An 18,831-nucleotide genomic window follows, 5' to 3' on the forward strand; every position below is an offset into this window, starting at 1 on the left:
GAATAGAGATGTTATCATCAGGAAGATCAAGCTTTTGAGCTAAGAAAAGTACTGCATTTTCAGACTAAAACGTTGAAAATGCATTCTATTTAATTGCCTCTATTTCTAGAGAACATAAAAGATTCTAGCATTTGCTAAGCACAAAACCTACAGTAACACAGAGAAACTGTGACTTGGCTTCTGACATGTCTGAATATGTATATATTCTTTGTGTTGTTATCACTTCTGCATGCATTTATCCTATGCTGCATCAGTAATTCTTAAACCTGTAAACTACTATGAGACCTCATACACAGATGAACACGTGTAATACACTGAAACCATATACTTTATGTGTATTTTGTATGCATTGTGAGGAGCAGCAAGTCTACAAATAAAAATGGCTTTTGATGCCAAAATTCACATTATTTGGCAAAGTGAGACCTTTTGTTCAGTCTACAGGACTCTGTAACGTGTCTTGTACATTGGTAGCATAATAAGAAACTGTACCAACACCTGAAAGTTCTTATTATAATGGTATGATTTAACTGTAGTCTAGTGATGCTGGTGTATGGGACACTGGTACAAAAACTGTCAGATACAGGGAATGTATGGCTCTCCAACAGGTGCTCAGTACCCCTGAACACCCCTGGTGTCTGCTGTGGGCCAAAGAAAAAGTGGTCACACGTATGTTTATGTTCTTGCCTACAATATCAATTTTAAATATAAATATATAGCAAACACACATACACAATACACATACACAATTTTCATCAGGGCCACAATATGCAGGAAGGAGAGATTCCATATTTTCATCTTCCAACACAATCCTAATGAAAAACAGACACAGAGCTATTAGACTTAGGAGAAAAGCTCAGCTAATAACTTAATTTTTTTCATAAGGCTTGTGGTTAAGAAAAAATGGGTTAAAGTTAAACCTCCGCTCTGCATGTTGTGATCTTGTTGGCAATCATGTTCTCTTGCTGCTGGTGTGGCTTCTAATTAGCATTTTGTATCTCATCTAGTTTGATCGTGTGTTGTCCCTATAAAGTAATGATGGATAATACATATATTAAATGCCACAACAAATACAATGGGTGTGTGGCTAGCTCCAAAGCTAAATGGTGACATAATTTTATGTCTTTGAATATGATGGGGCAAAAATCTAATTGAAAGACAACCACAGGCTTTGGAATAGAATTTTTTTTTACACACCAGGAATGGTAAAGATTCAAGGATTTTGAGGATCTAAATGCAAGGTATACGTCTGTTGGAAAATAGCTATTGTGATTTTGAGAGGTTGCCTTAAATAGACATTGTTTCCATCCCAAACATGGGCCTGAAATTGGATTTGAATGTATCCTAATTATCATCCAGAGCCATCCAGAACACTCCCTCTCCTGTTTCTTTAATCCACGGATGGGGAAGCTATGGTTGTCTAACTCCAATCAATTCTTAACATTGGGGCTGATAAGAGTTGGAGTCTCAAGAACATCGGGAAGGGCCACAGATTCCTCATTTCTGCTTTAAGCTACTGTTGACCAATGCATGCAGCTGTTATACTGAATAAATTATTGAGATGCTTATTTACATGTGTTATTTTATTAGATTTTGTCCAAAGCAGCTATAAAAACGTCTGCTAAAGAACTGTAAATGTAACATACAACACAAGGCAAAGTGCTATACTGTAATAACTAAAACAGTATAAGAGGACAGATGCAGGCAAACCATTAAAACACGCACCTCTTGACCCTATCCAAAAATATTTTAAGAATAGAGGAAAGATAGCCTTTAAGATGGTTCTGATACTTTAAGAATAACAGGAAAGCGTTTGTAAACTTTCACAATTGCACACAACTTTAAAAAATATGAAGATCTGTAGAAGAAAATAAATAACATTAATATTGAACCCCAGTAAACCTTCCAATCTTAAACATCATAATCTTAAACATCATAAACAGTGTTCATGAACCGTGCAATGCTTTACACAAGCCAATCATGAAGCAGCATCAAACTGAATTATTCCATATTTCCCAATGATCATCCATTCAGGTTCAGTTTTAGTAAGTTGTTCACCTTGCCCAGGTTTCAGCCCAACCTGGATATCACATTTTAGCGTTCTTAAGCTACAGAGAGGGGCAGGGTGAAAATTGTTCAAGGCTTGATGGAACGGCACTGTGAATTCCCACTTCCGATCAGCTATCAACTTTCTGTAGTTCAAATCACCTTTAAAAATAATTAAATTTGACTTCTGCAATTCACTGTACAAATCAGGAGCCACTTGAGCCATCCTACAATATTCATGTGGTGAGGTCCAGAACAAGTGATCATAAAAAATCCAAGCACCATTTTTCAAATAGCCCTCCCAGCAGACACCACACCTAGACATCCCCTTGTGATTAGCTGCCTGCATTTGCTTAATTGTCCAATTCAGGTCACGCCTTGTAGTATCTGAGACATACCATGGGATGCTTTTCCCATGGAAATGAATTTCAGTAGCTAATTTGGAGGATAACAAGAAGTCGGCCAGTATAAGGTCAGCAGTAAGTTCAAAACCAGCATTATCCAGGACTATGTCAAGTCTAGTAGTCTGCTTATTCATGTTCTTTTTGTTTATAAGCAGTGACCAAAGCATTTCCATGTGATCCACCAAGAGAAAAGGTTTTAACTCTTCCACAGACAGTAATGGGTCAGACTTCTGAGAATTATCTGCCCCAGCTGACATTGACAGGTCACACTTATTACCCCACAGAGAAACCTAAAGAAGGAAAAAGTACACCTTAATCTGTAAGCCAAGTGATCCTTGCTCTACTATATACCAAGTGCATCTTCGAGGACTGCAGTTGAGGGACTACTGAGAGTTCTGCTTGTTGTAACAGGAGAAAGTAGGTCAGAATTGGAGTATTTCTTTTTACTTCCATTGAAACCAATGTGAAAAGGCAGTGGGTTAATTCCCAAGAGGCAAGTATAATATTAATAAAATTTAATAAGAAATGTAAGAAAAATGAGAATTAATCCACTTCTTTTGACCTTGAACAGGCTTAGGAAGTAGCAGTTTCTCTGCCAAGACACACTTACTGTTCTGTCAGGTTCCAATCCACTAAGCCAGGGAACCTCAGGCTCAGGGGGCCAATGTGACCCTCCAGTTCTCCTTCCTCCTTCTAATGTGTTATGTATGAAACACCTGTTAGTGAAAGAACATAACTAAACCAATAAATTGGTTTTTATTGAATACTAACAAGTGATGTTGGGACGCAAACCACAGAGCCTAGGACTTGCTGATCAGAAGGTCGGTGGTTCGAATCCCCACAACGGGGTGAGCTCCCGTTGCTCAGTCCCTGCTCCTGCCAACTGCTCCAGCAGTTAGAAAGCACGTCAGAGTGCAAGTAGATGAATAGGTACCCCTCCGGCAGGAAAGTAAATGGCATTTCCATGTGCTGCTCTGGTTCGCTAGAAGCGGCATAGTCATGCTGGCCACATGACCCGGAAGCTGTACACCAATGCTCCCAATAAATCGAGATGAGCTGTACACCAATAAATCGAGATGAGTGCCGCAACCCCAGAGTCAGTCACGACTGGACCTAATGGTCAGGGGTCCCTTTATCTTTAACAAGTGATGTTACAGAAAAGTTGAGGCCAAAGTGTAATTAATATAGTTTCTGCTTATGCATTTAGCAGTTTTCTGCAGATGGGTTATATAATTAATCTCTCAGTATAAAGCAGACTCCTGATTTAGCTAAGAAGGGATGGGGAACCTGTGGCCCTCCCAATGTTTGACTTCTAACTTCCATCATCCCCATCAAACATATGTGCCTTCCTGTAGCCCTATTTCATTTTGGAGAGGCCTTTAAATGTTGTAGAAACTTTCTGAACCTTCTCTCTCACAGTAAAAGCTGTAGCAATATTTTTGGCAGCATGCCCTAATCAGGTTTTGGCAAAGGAGAGATCAATACCTATGAATTAATAGTTTGGCAAACTACAAAAACAAAAAGCAAGCTAACGATAATAATTGATGTACTGTTTTCTGAAGAATCATCATAGGAAGGTATGTGTATGACTTGAGAATAAATGCCAGAAACTCTCCATAAAAATATTTTTGCCTTAGTTGTTAAATCCACTATGTGCATGGAACTGACTGGGGGTTCCATGTATTATTCCAGGTCATTTGTCATGCTTGTTTCTGGGTCTCAGTAGTAACTGAGGTTTATAGGACAGGAACTCACTTAAAATGATTCTGATGGCCTGAATAGTTTCTGAACATATTATCACTAATGGTTTCCATTAGGTCATATTTGAAACTAGATATTTAAACTGGATTTTAACATTACAGAATATGTGCAACAGATAAATTATTTAAACAAAAAGTACTACCAATTTTACCTGTAGCAGCTTCAAAAATTCTTCCTTCAGGGATTTTTCATCTAGGCCCTTTATGTTTTTCAACAGCTCTTGTAGATAGGTGCTTAAAACAATAATAGCTTCCTGAGATTCAAAGAAACCATGATCCTTTTCTTTTTTAAATACATCATAGTCACTGATGGGTGGACTAAACAGAAGGGATAGAAAAATAATAATGCATTAGTCTTTGACATCACTAAATGCCAAAAACTTTCTCCCATAGCCGTTGCAGTCTCTGCTGAGACTGTAGTATGTCATGTCTAGTATGGTGCTGTGGGATCAATGTAAGCTGATGGGGCCTGAAGATGTGGACACAGTCATGGGTGTAGCGAGGATTTATGGGGGGGCAGAACCTCGGTTAGTTAAGTATTTTTATTGATTTACTTGCTCGGCGGGGGCAGTTCCCCCCCCACTACACCCACAGACACAGTGCTTGCAGCAATGTGTTCAAGCTCTCTTGACAGGATAGGTTCAGAATGTAGCTCACAGTTCTCTGTATAAGGGTCCCAGGTGTCCTCAAGGAGAGAGTAGTGTGGTCACTTCCTCTTTTTTTTTTAAAGAGATTTTCTTGTGTTACAAAACAAACAAATAAATGGGGAAAAGTACATATAGCATCTCCATTTCTGATTTATAGAGCCTTTTTCACAGTTCATTTACATTGTGTATGAGACACTGTCATTCTAGAAATGCAGTTGGGGGGAAAGATAGGGGAGAGGTGGAACGATAACGTTACAGTGGATGCTCAGGTTGCGAACGTAATCCGTTCGGGATGCACATTCGCAACCCACAGCGGCGGATCTGCACATGCACGGGTTGTGATTCGGCGCTTCTGCGCATAGCACGATTTAGTGCTTCTGTGCATGCGCGACTGCTGAAACCCAGAGGTAACCCGTTCCAGTACTTCTGGGTTTCGGCAGTCCGTAACCCAAAAAAAAGCAACCTGAAGCATCTGTAACCCGAGGTATAACTAAAATAAAAAATTCCAGTAGCTACTGGAAGGAATTTTTTATTTTGACTATGGCAGACCAACACGGCTACCTATCTGTAACCGAGGTATAACTGTATTTTGTTCTATTGCATAGCATTTGTGTATGTTATCATGTCAGCATCACATGGGTAGAGCTTTTATTTGTACATTTAATTTTTATTGGCATTGCGAGAGAGGGTCCAGAGCCTGGTTGGTTGCATTCAGTTGGTTTCAGGATGGTTTGTTTGTGAGTGTGAGGGTTGTTGGGTCAGGTTAGTCATATTTCATATGCTGCTTGTGGAGGGGATAGGTCGTTGTCTTGTGCTGTGTATGTGATAAAGGGGAACCACTGGGATGAAGGCGTCACTCTCCACTTGATAAGAGTTGTGTGCTGCTGATGGAAAGCCTGTTTAAAAACCTATCTTGGCTGACTATAGCCTACCAGGCCAAATTCACAGTTTTACTGTTAGTATATAAAGACCTAAACAGCTTGGAATCAGCTGACATGAGGAACCACCTTTCCCCATATACCTGATATTTTAAGTTGGAGATGCAGCTAAGGGTTCCATGTTTGTGTTGCTTCTACAAGACAAAAGGCATTTAAGCATGATTGCACCTAGGTTGTGGAACTCCTTGCCTATTACTATTAAGCAAGCACCATTGGTACTTTTCTGCTATATAACATAACTCAACTGTCCAGTGATATGCAGTTTGCTGCTGGCAAACTATCTTTGTGTTGTTTTATGGATGTGTTATGCTCGCCACTGCTTACTATCTGATATATAAACCTATGTACTTACTTCTGAGCGAGTGCCTCATGAATTCTACGATACATATAACACTCTGTATATAGCCAAGGAGACTGAAACCAGCTTGGTGGTCCATCTGATAATTTTTGATGATATTCTAAGCACTGGTTCCACAGAGTGGTGTCAGGGAGGCTATCATTCAAGGCAGTCAGTGGCTTGTCTGCCTGCAGCTCATCTCGTAACTTGGTCAGAAGGACTATAACTTTCTTCGCTGCTTCAATACCTTTCTAAAATAAAGTAGGAAATAAATATTTTCAATCAAATGTGTGTGTTGATAAAACTTACTTTTCCCCCACAAAAAACAAATCTTATTTGATAAATACAGTGCTTTAAGGACCAGAACAGCTATAAAAAGTGTAAATCCAGATGACATAGCTCTCAGAGCAGGGAACATAACAAACAACATAGTATTTGAATTAAGCTGAATGAGCATTGGCATTGCTAACCTGTCTGTGATCCTGGATGTTAATCAAGTAAATGTGATTTAAGAGTTAGAAACAAATTTCTAAGACCAGGGCTGCCATCCCTGTGCTCATGGAGCATAGTGGTGCCTGAAAGACTTTAACTGGTGCCCCTAGACATGGTAAGTTATAATGGAAAATGTATAGATACACTTCTAAGCAATTTCTGTGAAATGAGCAAACCTGGCTGCTTCTACCTGTCAGGTGTTTTTAGCTGATGAGTGAAGTCAGAGCTGTGATTTGTGCACTAGGTAATAGGAATCCACAGGGTCTTAAAGAGACACTGCTTCTACCTCCCTAAATGTCCTTTTCCTGCTTCTGCCTCGTGTGCAAAACTTCAACAGATTAGGTATGCAGTCCTGGGAAGTTTCAGTGTTATTTTATCCTTAATTTTGTGTTATGCCATGGCCACTCCCATAGCAGTCATGTTGCTATATTACACCTCCCATGGTAGCCATTTTGTGACTGGAACCCCCAGCATGGTCTCAAAGTTAAAAACTTAAGGCCAATGAAAATAACTGGCAGCAGATTCAGGACAAAAGAAAATGCTTGTTCACACAAAGCATATTTTATTGATATCACTGTGCACAATATGTGACTGCCAAAAGTTAAATGGCTTGAATGGGAATGGCAAATTCACGGGGCGGAAAAGTCTTATCACTATCTAATAGTAACAATGGCTACAGAGAACCTCCATGTTCAGAAGCAGCTATGCTACTGCAAGCCAGTTGATAGTGAAAGACAGTGGAAGATGCCTATTCCCTTCATTGTATCTAGTTTGCCACTGGAGAAGCATAATGCTGGATAAGACAGATCTCTAGTCTGATCTAGCATGGCTCTTCACATGCTCAAATGAAATCTGATGTTCTCTAGGCATTTGAAACAATTCTCAAAAGGTACGGGTAGACCTAAGATTTCCAATAAAATATCAAGAGAGAAAAGGTCAAATATACTGATTTCTTACTTCACCATGTTCTTCAAAGAATTCATTTTTATGTTGCTCCAGATTATTGATAACTCTAGTCAGGATTACTGGCAGCTTGTCTTTAATTGTATTGTATGCAAAGGATCTATGAAGAACAAAATATTATATCTATATAATATCTAAATGTATTTATATTGTAATGTATCCTTTTCTTAGGATTTAAATATTTTTAAAATCACAACTTTCTCCCTGTGTAGGACCCAAAGTGGCTCACAGCATAAATTAAAACGTACAACTAAAAACAGTTATAAAGAAACATTAAACTGCATAGATCGTATGCTTCAGAACACTGTAGCTCCAGGCTACAGTCCTAAATACACATCACAGTAGGGTTGGTTGGCCTGTTAAGAGCATTGTCGTATCATCCTCTTTTGGCTCCTGCCTTCTAACATAGCCAGCCTAGGGGGTGGACCTGGTTGTCAGTTTCATCTTCCTTAGCCTCAGTGCTTCCTTTGTGGAGTTTGGAAGTGAGGAGAATGGGTACAAAAGTAGGAATAGTTGGTCCCCCTTGTCATTAGCTTTACCTACTGTTGGCTACCCTACCAGTCATCAGGTCAGGATTAGAACTATTAGCATCCTAAACTGTTATTGGACACTTCCACATAGCAGTTTCTGGAGAATGAAAAAAACAAACCACTATTGGATTTTCCACAAATACCATAAATTCACGTTAAATAGGGAAATACCATGGTACATTTTGATGTAGCTGTGAGGATTCAGGTAAGGAGCACAGAATCCACAGCACACTGCTGTATGGAAGAGCCCTTCATTTCCTTCATCCAACTGTCATTTCCCAACTGTCACTCCATGCTCCCTCCATCTCTTATATACGAAGTTGTTTTTATCATCTGTACAGTATTCTAATACGATTCGTTTTTCTATTCCCTTACACTTTAATTATTTTTTAAAGATCATTTTTGCAAGTTTTTAGCTTTCCATATTTCATCCGCCTTGTTGTCATTTGTGCAAGCCGCTTTCAAACCCGGTCTGGGGGTGTGGGGGGAATATACTAATAAAAGTCCTGTTGAACACAATGGAATTTATGCCATGAGAGAGAAAACGCTTACGATGCTCTTGCTAGTCAAGGAGCATGGAAAATTGATTTAAGATAAAATCTTATTAAAGCCTTGCGCGAAAAAGGAGACTTTGGACACCGGCCTTGTGCCCAAAGCAAAGGAGCTCAGGGTCTTGGTAAGAGCGGGAGGAAGACCCTGGAAGAGACCTGGACACAAGCTCCCTCTCCCAGCCCCATTTCGCACAGCCCCGACGAAGCAGCGGCGGCGGCGGGACGCACCCCTTGAACTTGCCCGCGAGCTGAGGCGGCAAAGTTGCCGCCACCGGCGTCGCCATTTTGCTCACTGCGGCGCCTTCCCGGCACGCCACCCGGCGCAGCTAGGCGCTTTCCCAAGCAACGCCTGTTCTCATTGGTCCGCGGCTGCGTTCCCTCGCGCAGCGGCCTTAGAAAGGGAGCAGAGCGAAGCAGCTCCTTCGGTAAGGAGGCAGAGAAGAGGGGCGGGGGGCGGGGTTGATGTAGAGGAGCGGAGGAGCCTCCTCCTCCCCCCGCTCTCGGGAAAAGGAAAAAAGGGCACTGGTCTCGTTCTGAGTGGCTATTCGAGATGCGCGCGCATTCCCCTGTGAGACTATCTTCTGTCCTCTTCCGCCCTCACTAGGACCGGGCACAGCTGGCTTGCGCCTCGGATCCTTGGCGCTGAGTAGCTGCGGAGCGAAGAGACGCGAAGTGGGCGGGCGGGGAGAGGGAGCTATTCTTAAAAAGTAAGCTGCAGAAGGTAGTTAGGATTCTTGTGTATATTCTATAACCGCAGACTTACAAAACGGGGCACGCAAGGGAGAAGGGACTGGGAGGGAGGAGGAAAAAATTAAACTCAGGCACCAGTTCTTAGAACAGTTGTTCTTATAATGACCAGCTGGCACAGTTGATGGGTAGGAGGTGCCTGATAGAGCTGGGCTTTCAGCAAAGCTGATGATGGAAGGAGCCTTCTGCCTCCCAGATTGCCCACTGAGTTTGGTGGAATGGCTACACTAAGGAGACAGTTGAGGGAGAGGATGGAGCTGGTCACAGCAGAGCCAAAGGAGCGAGACACCTCTAAATTTTATATACAGGCAGCTACATTTTTGTGCACCTCCAATTGATGCATGACCCCCAGCACACATGTTGTTTTTGGCCCTGGAACGGGCTTAAGGGACAGGGAGTTGCTTGTCATTCATGTCTCAGTTGAGATTATCCCATGTTGTCAGTATCCCTGAACAAGAGTCTGGGCTCTGCAGTAGACTCAAAGCTTAAGATCAATCTAGGCAAGACAAACTTGGAGTAAGAGGGACAGACTATACAGATGAGGAAATACTGGTCCTGGGTGCATATTCTTCTTTAAAGGTGAAGGAAGACCCTTGGACCTGGGATTGTTATTGAAGAACCAGGTGACAATATTAGCTAATTCTTAATAATTACAGGAATACAAAATAGATCTTGCCACTGTCTCAGTGGCAGGGAGGTACAGAGGTGTACCTTAGGTGTTTGTGTAATTTGGTATTGTATGCACCCTAATGGGACTCCAACTAAAGAAAGTACTGCCAGCACCACAATTTTAGCATCAATGTGGGTGTACTAGAGGGAATGTTGAAAATCCATTTTGATTCTACACTTAAAAGATAAAGCTGCTTGACTATCCTTGCACCATGACTCTGAGGAGGTCTGTTAATAGATGCTGGTGTTGGAAAAACAAGAGCTTATTGGGATTGTGGGACTGTTTCAACAACTGAAAGTACAATTGAAAAGCCAGAATATATCTAGAATTATGTAAGATGACTGCACCTGAATACCTTGTTGTATCATAAACCCATCTACGCAATAGTACTAGATGACTGTATTTTTCGCTCTATAAGATGCACCAGACGACAAGACGCACCTAATTTTTGGAGGAGGAAAACAAGAAAAAAAAATATTCTGAATCTCAGAAGCCAGAACAGCAAGAGGGATCGCTGCACAGTGAAAGCAGCAATCCCTCTTGCTGTTCTGGCTTCTGGGATAGCTGCACAGCCTGCATTCGCTCCATAAGATGCACACACATTTCCCCTTACTTTTTAGGAGGGAAAAAGTGAGTCTTATAGAGCAAAAAATACGGTAATTTATAATAACTACCACCAACTGATGCAGATACCGCTTATACTGGAGAAAGAATTCAAGCCTATCCATTGAATACATTTGAATCCATTTATTTATTTAAGCTAATCTTGACCAGAGAAGTTCAGGCAGCTTTAAAGTAAGACTTGAGCTACAGAAAAGCAAAAACGTTTAGCAAATCAAAGTGCAATATTTTGTCATTAATGTTAGAATAGAGGTCAGACAAACTGCAGCTACTAAAGCTGCTCTCACTCAGTGTTTCCTCTGTCAAGCATTCTTTACTTACAAATATCTAAGAATAATGAGGTTTTCATTTTTTAAGACCATGAATACCAGAAAAGGGTTTGTAAAATGTCACAATTGCACACCACCTTAAAAATAGCAGTAAGACCCGTAGAAGAGAACATGCATATTGAAAGCCAGCGGTCTTTCAACCTTGACCAACAAAAGCATTTAGCACAGCATTGTCCTTTAAACTTTGCACATCAATCATGAAGCAGCATCAAACTGAATTATTCCATATTTCCCAATGATCATCCATTCAGGTTCAGTTTTAGTAAGCTGTTCACCTTGCCCAGGTTTCAGCCCAACCTGGATATCACATTTTAGCGTTCTTAAGCTACAGAGAGGGGCAGGGTGAAAATTGTTCAAGGCTTGATGGAACGGCACTGTGAATTCCCACTTCCGATCAGCTATCAACTTTCTGTAGTTCAAATCACCTTTAAAAATAATTAAATTTGACTTCTGCAATTCACTGTACAAATCAGGAGCCACTTGAGCCATCCTACAATATTCATGTGGTGAGGTCCAGAACAAGTGATCATGATAAATCCAAGCGCCATTTTTCAAATAGCCCTCCCAGCAGACACCACACCTAGACATCCCCTTGTGATTAGCTGCCTGCATCTGCTTAATTGTCCAATTCAGGTCACGCCTCGTAGTATCTGACACATACCATGGGATGCTTTTCCCATGGAAATGAATTTCAGTAGCTAATTTGGAGGATAACAAGAAGTCAGCCAGTATAAGGTCAGCAGTAAGTTCAAAACCAGCATTATCCAGGATTATATCAAGTCTGGTAGTCTGCTTATTCATGTTCTTTTTGTTTATAATCAGTGACCAAAGCTTTTCCATGTGATCCACCAAGATAAAAGGTTTTAACTCTTCCACAGACTGTAATGGGTCAGACTTCTGAGAACTATCTGCACCGGCTGACAGTGAAAGGTCACACTTATTTCCCCACAGTGAAACCTAAAAGAAGAAGAAAAAGTACACAATCCCTGTGAGCTGAGTAATGCCTTGTTGCACTATCTATCACATATATTTAGATTCAGATTTAACGGCATACTTAAAAAAGCTGGATTCCCAGTAGTCAGCTGTTTAGCAGAGAAGAGCGTCTCCTTACTTCTGAACAACTAATTGAGGGGATTCAATCTTATTTTAAAAATATCAACTACCTTTGTTGGATTAAGCTGGGGAACCATGCACACAACACCCATTTACACAAGCTATTGCCTAGCAAGATAGGGTTAAGGATAGGGATATGGACACTGAAGCCTCCTTTCAAGTACATATATCCCTTATTTAGAGCAGGATGCTGATTTATTGGGAGAGGGGATAATTTTATTATTTATTCAATTTATATTCTGCCATTCCCCAACCCAGGGCAGCAAATCATCTTGTGAATTGCGGAGCACAGCTAACTCCCAGGTTTCTAAATTCAAAAGCAAAAACTACATCCATCATACTTTAGTCGCAAGTTTAGGTGATGTTTATTAGTTTTCAACAAATGAGCATCACATCAGTAACTTTGTAAGGACAGGTTCCAATGAGGAATAAGTGACAACAGATTATAAGTGAGAGAGAAAAAACAGAAGGAATGTAAATGCTATTTTGTGAAAGATAATCAGGGGAAGCCATGGGTATAGCAGAAAATAAATTTCTGAGAAATTAACATCTCAAAAACATCTATTTCAGAGCTGTGAAATAATTATGTGCATGAAAAAGAATTATGTGCTCGTTTCTGTGCCCCAATATTAGAAGTGCAGCCAATGATATAAGAATTTTACTCACCGTTTAAAACAACATTGCAGAGAACAGTATATGAGTTGTTGAAGGATCTTAACTTTCTTAAAATTATTCTGCTGGCATGGAATAACTTTTCAACATTTCTTATCAGAAATGTGATACATCTCATGTTTTACATTAGGCCATCTTTGAAACAAGAAACTTAAAAATTAGAAAATATGTGCAACATTAAATAAACAGTAAGTATTACTAGTTTTACCTGAAGCAATTTTAAAAATTCCTTTTCCAATAAATTTTCATCTAGTTTCTCCACGTTTTTCAATATTTCTTGCAGATAAGTACTCATTAGAATTATAGCTTGTTGAGATTCAAAGAAATTGTGTATCTTTTCTTCTTTAAACACATCAAAGTCACTGATGAGTGGACTAAACAGGAAAGGTGGAAAACATAAATTAGTTTTTGACCTTAATAAATACTGAAGACCACATCCACATGTTGAGCTCCCTGCCCCGCCAATTGCTTACCCTGTGACATGGTGCTATGTTGTATACTTCTACACCCCAGCTCAAAGTCATGGGCCTCATTCACAAAATGCTAAGCCAAACCACTGCTTAATATACATAAACAAGTATACTTGTACAAAACTAGGGCACTTCACTCCTTCTTGGGTCCTGCTGTTGCTCCGCTATTGGGAGCTAAGCCATGGTTTGGCTTAGTGTTACCTGTGAATCTCGGCTTGTGGTTTGTCTCACTCCAAACCTTAGTTATACAGCTCATTGTCTGTCTAGAGAAAAACAAGCTAGGAGCACATTTGCACAGAACCCTAAGCCAAACCATGTGCTAGCTCTTGGTAGTGTAGCAGCAGCGGGAGGAGTGAACTACCTGTGATTTCCTAACCGCACTAGCACATTTGCTTATTTATGTTAAGCCACGTTTTGGCTTAGGGTTATGTGTGAATCAGGACACATAATGTAACATGTAACACTCAGCCAAACCATGGCTTAGCTCCCAATAGTGTAGCTACAAAGAACAACAGGAAGTTCCATCCTTAGTCAAACAGGTTTCATTTTACTATGTAAATGTTAGAAAGGTGTTTGAGAACAAATACAAAAGTTCTCAGATTCTCCCTGCCCCTGCTCATCATACTTGTAGCATTCATCATAAATACACCAATCCATCCCACCACTATTCTGTTTCCTTGGCCAAGAGCCGAAAGCAGGAATGTTTAATCTGCAGTACATATTTACCAAATAAGATACATGCAACAAATATATAAAATCAGAAGCTGCCTTCTGCATTGGTCCAATGTAGTTCAGTACTGTCTACACTGACTGGCAGCAGCTCTTCAGGGTTTTCATACAGAACATTCCCATTCCTACATGGAAATGCCAGAGATTGAAACTGGGAGCTTATGCTTGATAAGCAGATACTCTATTACTGAGCTGCAGTTGTTCCCTATTACCCAACTCTGACCAGTGGTTTGGATGTGGTACACAAATGCATGAGAAGGAAACAATAGCTTGAGTTATAAATATACCAGGAATATTTCATATTTTTTTCCTCCCTTATTAACACACATGGCTCCTGTCTAATAAAAATGACAGAAGTACAGAAATCAAATATCTGAAGTTGTTCAATATAAAATGTTTTTTGTTATTTAAAATAATTAATTCATAAGCAAAGCACACATTTCTTGACATTTTAATGAGCTTATACGACCTTTTATAGAGAAATAATTCCAAGCAATAATATATAACAAATAAACATTGTAATTATGAAACACAGAATGGTTTCAAAATTGAAACGAACTTTACATTTTTTTCTTCCCAAGAAACAAGGTATTCCTTCATCCTTCCAGGAACAGGAGAAAATAATGTTAACAATTTTTTCCTCATCATTTCAATGTCATCTGATAGGACTCCACATGCAATCTGTACTCCAGATTTGGGTAACTACTATATCCTGAGGCACTGTATAAGCTGTGAAAGTGGGTTATAAGTTACGTAAATTAATATAATTATTATTAACACATTAACTTTACAGTATTTTTCAACTGATTTTTTTATTTTATTTGATGGCTGTTTTTCTATGGATGGGGGTTCAAAAAAAAGTAGCCAACAGTTTTCGTTTCATTCAATTAAGCTGTAGGCTAAAGTGAACAAATCACTTTACAGGTCTATCATTAATCAGAAAGCAAAGGAAAAAGAGAATTACAAAGACTTCAAAATTTGTAGCAAGAAGTGACACTAAAATTCCAACTTGTAGTTATACTATACCTACTAAATTAGGTTTTGAGGTGGATTAGAAAATATTAAAAATGCATGAAATAGACAAGAGTCACTAGGAAGGAACAAAGTTCACCTTCCCCAGTCTTCAGATGTTCCACTGGCACTCTGCTGTTGATCTGTGTACCGCATAGCAGGTTTCAGAGGAAATAACCGAAGCCCAGAAATGGCTGTTGGAGTCCTTCACAGGATGGTGTCTATTTACCCAAACTGCTGCTATGTTGCTCTGGCTCTTGGTGCCAGATGCAAGAGGCAACTATCACTCTGTTGCTGACTAGAAGTCAGGAGAAGGAATAAAAAAAGGAAAACAGCTGGCACTTAAGATTGAGTTATTTTCTCTGTTTTACCTTAAGCTTGAACTTTATTACCCAGTTCCCCATCCCACAGACAGAAACGATACAACAGCAAACAACACACATGCTTACTTTTGAGCGAGTGCCTCATGAATTCTACGATACATATAACACTCTGTATATAGCCAAGGAGACTGAAACCAGCTTGGTGGTTCATCTGATAAACTTTGATGATATTCTAAGCACTGGTTCCAGAGAGTGCTGTCAGGGAGGTTATCAGTCAAGGCAATCAGTGGTTTGTCTGTCTGCAGCTCATTCCGTAACCTGGAGAGATAGGCTATAGCTTTCTTCTCAGATTCAATACCTTTCTAAAATTAAGAGAAAATGAAGAGATAAACAAATGTTTTCAATCTGAATGTGTTTTGTTCATAAAGTTATGTTCTTCAATAAATTGTAGAGTTGCAATAACTTGACTGAATTCCAATCAAAAGCGAAAGTCCAGAACCCAAGTGTCAAACATGATAACCAAATGCTTTAGTCCATAGGTAGGCAACTTGTAGCCTCAGGGTGACTGAGACGTTACAGGTTTATAAAATTATACATGGCATGGGAAAAGTGGACAGAGAATTCTAGAACTTGGGGTTATCTGTTTAAACAGATGGCAGCAGATTCAGGACAGAAAAGTACTTGGTCACACAAGGAATAATTTATGTAATTCACTGCCAAGAGATGTGATGAGGGCCACTAGCTGAAAAGGCTTAAATGGAAAATTGAGACAAATACATGGGCCACTAAGGATACTGGCTTTTTAGTTTGTGCTAGCAAGGCTCTTTGTATGTTCTTATGGAAGCAGAAAAATATTTCCTTAAGCATGCAGAAATAATTACACAAAGTTTGATTTGCTTAAGGTTTTTAAGAGAACAGCATTGAAAGAGAAAGAATAAAAGGCAGCAATTTCTTACTTCTCCATGTTCTTCAAAGAATTCATTTCTGTGTCGATGCAGAGTATCAATAACTTTAGTCAGGATTAGAGGCAGCCTATCTTTAATTGTATTGTATGCGAAGGATCTATGAAGAACAAAACAATATTGTTTTAGGCTTGTAAATAGCCACTTACATCACCATCAGAATCACCATCAGGCAACTTTATTAAAGTTAATTTCTACACAGAAGGAGTAAACTGCTGTGTTCAGATATCATGGTAACCCATAATTATGTTGGCTCACAAAGTGAGTCTCACCTCCTCCCAAGCTTGCATACTCCTTCCCTCCCTGTTGTAGATAAGACAAGCTTGGAAAGTTTTACTTCCATTTTCAATAAACCAATGCTCATCTTCTTGCTTGAACTTGACGAACTGGTTAAACTTTGTTTGAAACATGACATATTTAAGATTAACCACAATTTACGGTTGTAAAAAACTGAAATTAAAAGTGAAAGCTTCCCATCACCGCCTTGTGGCTCTGGAGGAGAAAGAGCAGAGGGAAGGAGCCCAGGTCTATTATTCTTATACACAATAAATTATGGTTTATCATTATGTCTAAACACAGCCTTTTTCTAAACCTCTCATACCCCTCCACACCACATCTCAATGCAAACACAGTATTTATCACACTGAAACATTGAAGCCATTAAGATTTTGCCCAACTGATATGCAGTCCTAAGCAATACACTGATTCCATATATGAAAATTAAGCAGAAATATTACTTCCAAGTGTCCAGACTTGCAGGGGGGAAGTTTTGTGGTCTTAATCTCACACAGTTTACCATGGAAAATAAAGGATGGATTATTGCAGTTACACTTCATCTTCATATGTTCACAGCAACTTCCTTAAACAATGTCCCAGACCAATAAGAACTTGGTCAAATAAGCTAAATATTCTAATTCATATCTAAAGGATGGTATTTATGACTCTGGGTAACACTTTTAATAATCCTTATCTTAAAACCAAAATGTCAGTCTTCAGACATTCATTTAATTTGTTGGAAGCCGCCTAGAGTAGCTGGGGTTACCCAGTCAGATGGGCACCATATTATTATTATTATTTCTTTACTATTAACAAATAAACAACTTAGTTCTCTTCAAAAAAAGAGGAGGGGGAGACAATGCCTTGTTTCTGATGTCAGTACATCTGAATTATTGTCTAGAATAGTAAGAAAATGTATGATTTGTTAATCAATGGCAATTCAAGTATTATTGCTGGGTTTCACAGTAGATAAACATATTTTCAAAACTGGTTTTCATAGAATTGTACAGTTGGAAGGGACCACAAGGATCATCTTGACACCCCCCTCCAAGCCCTTGCACTGCCTTCCCAAATCAAAGTAAGGAGGCGCTTAGCTTTGGGAAGGAGGCATGAGGGCTCTGACAGGGTCCTAGAGCTCTCACGCCTCATTCCCAAAGCCTAGTTAGCACTTCCAAGCTTTGAGGAGGCAGCAGGGCTCTAGGACCCTGCCAGAAGGTTATGGTGTGTGTCAAATTTTGGCCTCACTAACCCCCCCCCAGCGCCCCACCTCCCATGACAAGCAGCATGCAGCCCATAGGTTCTGTGTCAAATAAAACTGCATGGTTAAAATAAAATGTAATACGCGAGAATACAAATATATTGATTAAATAGTCCTCTGTCAAAGACATTGCTCAAATCATGATTTGGACATCTCAAACTTAGCTTCACATGCGCTCTGTTCCTCTGACTTAACTTCCTGGTTTTGCCTCAAGCCTGAATGGGAAACTCACTTCTAATTCCGGCTCAGAAACATGTATGGTTTATGCTTTGTTGCGACGTAATAGAAAACTTGGTTTTGCAAACCACCGAGTGATTTGCAGGAGGAGCAGGGAAGACGTGAATACTTGCAGCACGAGGGTTGGAGCGGACCCAACCACCCACTGACAGCCGAAAAAGGCCACTGTGTTCCTGGCTTCTATTGCGAAACCTCCCTTTCCCAAACAGAAGCGGTTCAAAGTGCGGGGAACAGACACCCTTCTGAGACCGCAAATGCCACACTCGCAAATAATTCGCGGAGGCAGCTCCGAATCTGGAAGCCGGCTTTCCGTGCAAAGCGAACTGGAGCTCGGAGGAAGAGCAGAAATGGAAAACAGCGGCTCACTGGAGTGCCGCGTTTTCAGCCGCCCCGGCTCCCCGAGCGAGGAGGGGAAGAGACCCGGACCCTTGTCCCCTGGTACTCTACAGCTCCAGCCTCCCCGCGAATGGCCGACGGTTCACCCCTCGCCCACCCGTTTCTCAGAGCCCCCGACGAAGCGGCGGAGACGGGACGCACCCCTTGAACTTGCCCGCGAGCTGAGGCGGCAGCGTTGCCGTCGGCGCCGCCATTTTGCTCATCGTAGCGCCGCCCGGCGCAGCTGCGCGCTTTCCCAAGCAACGCCTGATCCCATTGGTCGGCGGCTGAGCTCCCTCGCTCAACGGGCTTAGGGAGGAGGGGCGCTGAAGCAAACCAGCCCCTTCGGTAAAGGAGGGCGGGCGGAGGGATA

The 18,831-nt window shown here is 40.6% G+C and overlaps 2 protein-coding genes across 4 annotated transcripts; both read right to left on the minus strand.

The window, feature by feature from the left end:
- Positions 1-1,562: 1,562 nt before the first annotated feature.
- LOC309528075 (damage-control phosphatase ARMT1-like) lies at positions 1,563-9,144 on the minus strand. The gene is made up of 5 exons (XM_082215300.1): positions 8,894-9,144; positions 7,579-7,684; positions 6,145-6,380; positions 4,360-4,525; positions 1,563-2,737 (listed from the first exon to the last, which is right to left on the minus strand). Exons 1-5 carry the CDS (start codon positions 8,947-8,949, stop codon positions 1,976-1,978), a joined length of 1,326 nt encoding a protein of 441 aa, XP_082071426.1. The 5' UTR covers positions 8,950-9,144; the 3' UTR covers positions 1,563-1,975.
- Positions 9,145-10,814: 1,670 nt separating this feature from the next.
- LOC309528074 (damage-control phosphatase ARMT1-like) lies at positions 10,815-18,809 on the minus strand. 3 transcript variants are annotated; one of them, XM_082215297.1, is made up of 5 exons: positions 18,621-18,809; positions 16,307-16,412; positions 15,477-15,712; positions 13,026-13,191; positions 10,815-11,989 (listed from the first exon to the last, which is right to left on the minus strand). In XM_082215297.1, exons 1-5 carry the CDS (start codon positions 18,680-18,682, stop codon positions 11,228-11,230), a joined length of 1,332 nt encoding a protein of 443 aa, XP_082071423.1. In that variant the 5' UTR covers positions 18,683-18,809; the 3' UTR covers positions 10,815-11,227. The 3 variants fall into 3 exon arrangements, with proteins under 3 accessions (XP_082071423.1, XP_082071425.1, XP_082071424.1); XM_082215299.1 differs by having other exon boundaries at positions 18,634-18,785; XM_082215298.1 differs by having other exon boundaries at positions 18,577-18,736.
- Between the last annotated feature and the right edge of the window lie 22 nt (positions 18,810-18,831).

This window comes from Podarcis vaucheri, assembly GCF_965113315.1.
Source record: "Podarcis vaucheri genome assembly, chromosome: 3".
Classification (NCBI taxonomy): domain Eukaryota; kingdom Metazoa; phylum Chordata; class Lepidosauria; order Squamata; family Lacertidae; genus Podarcis; species Podarcis vaucheri.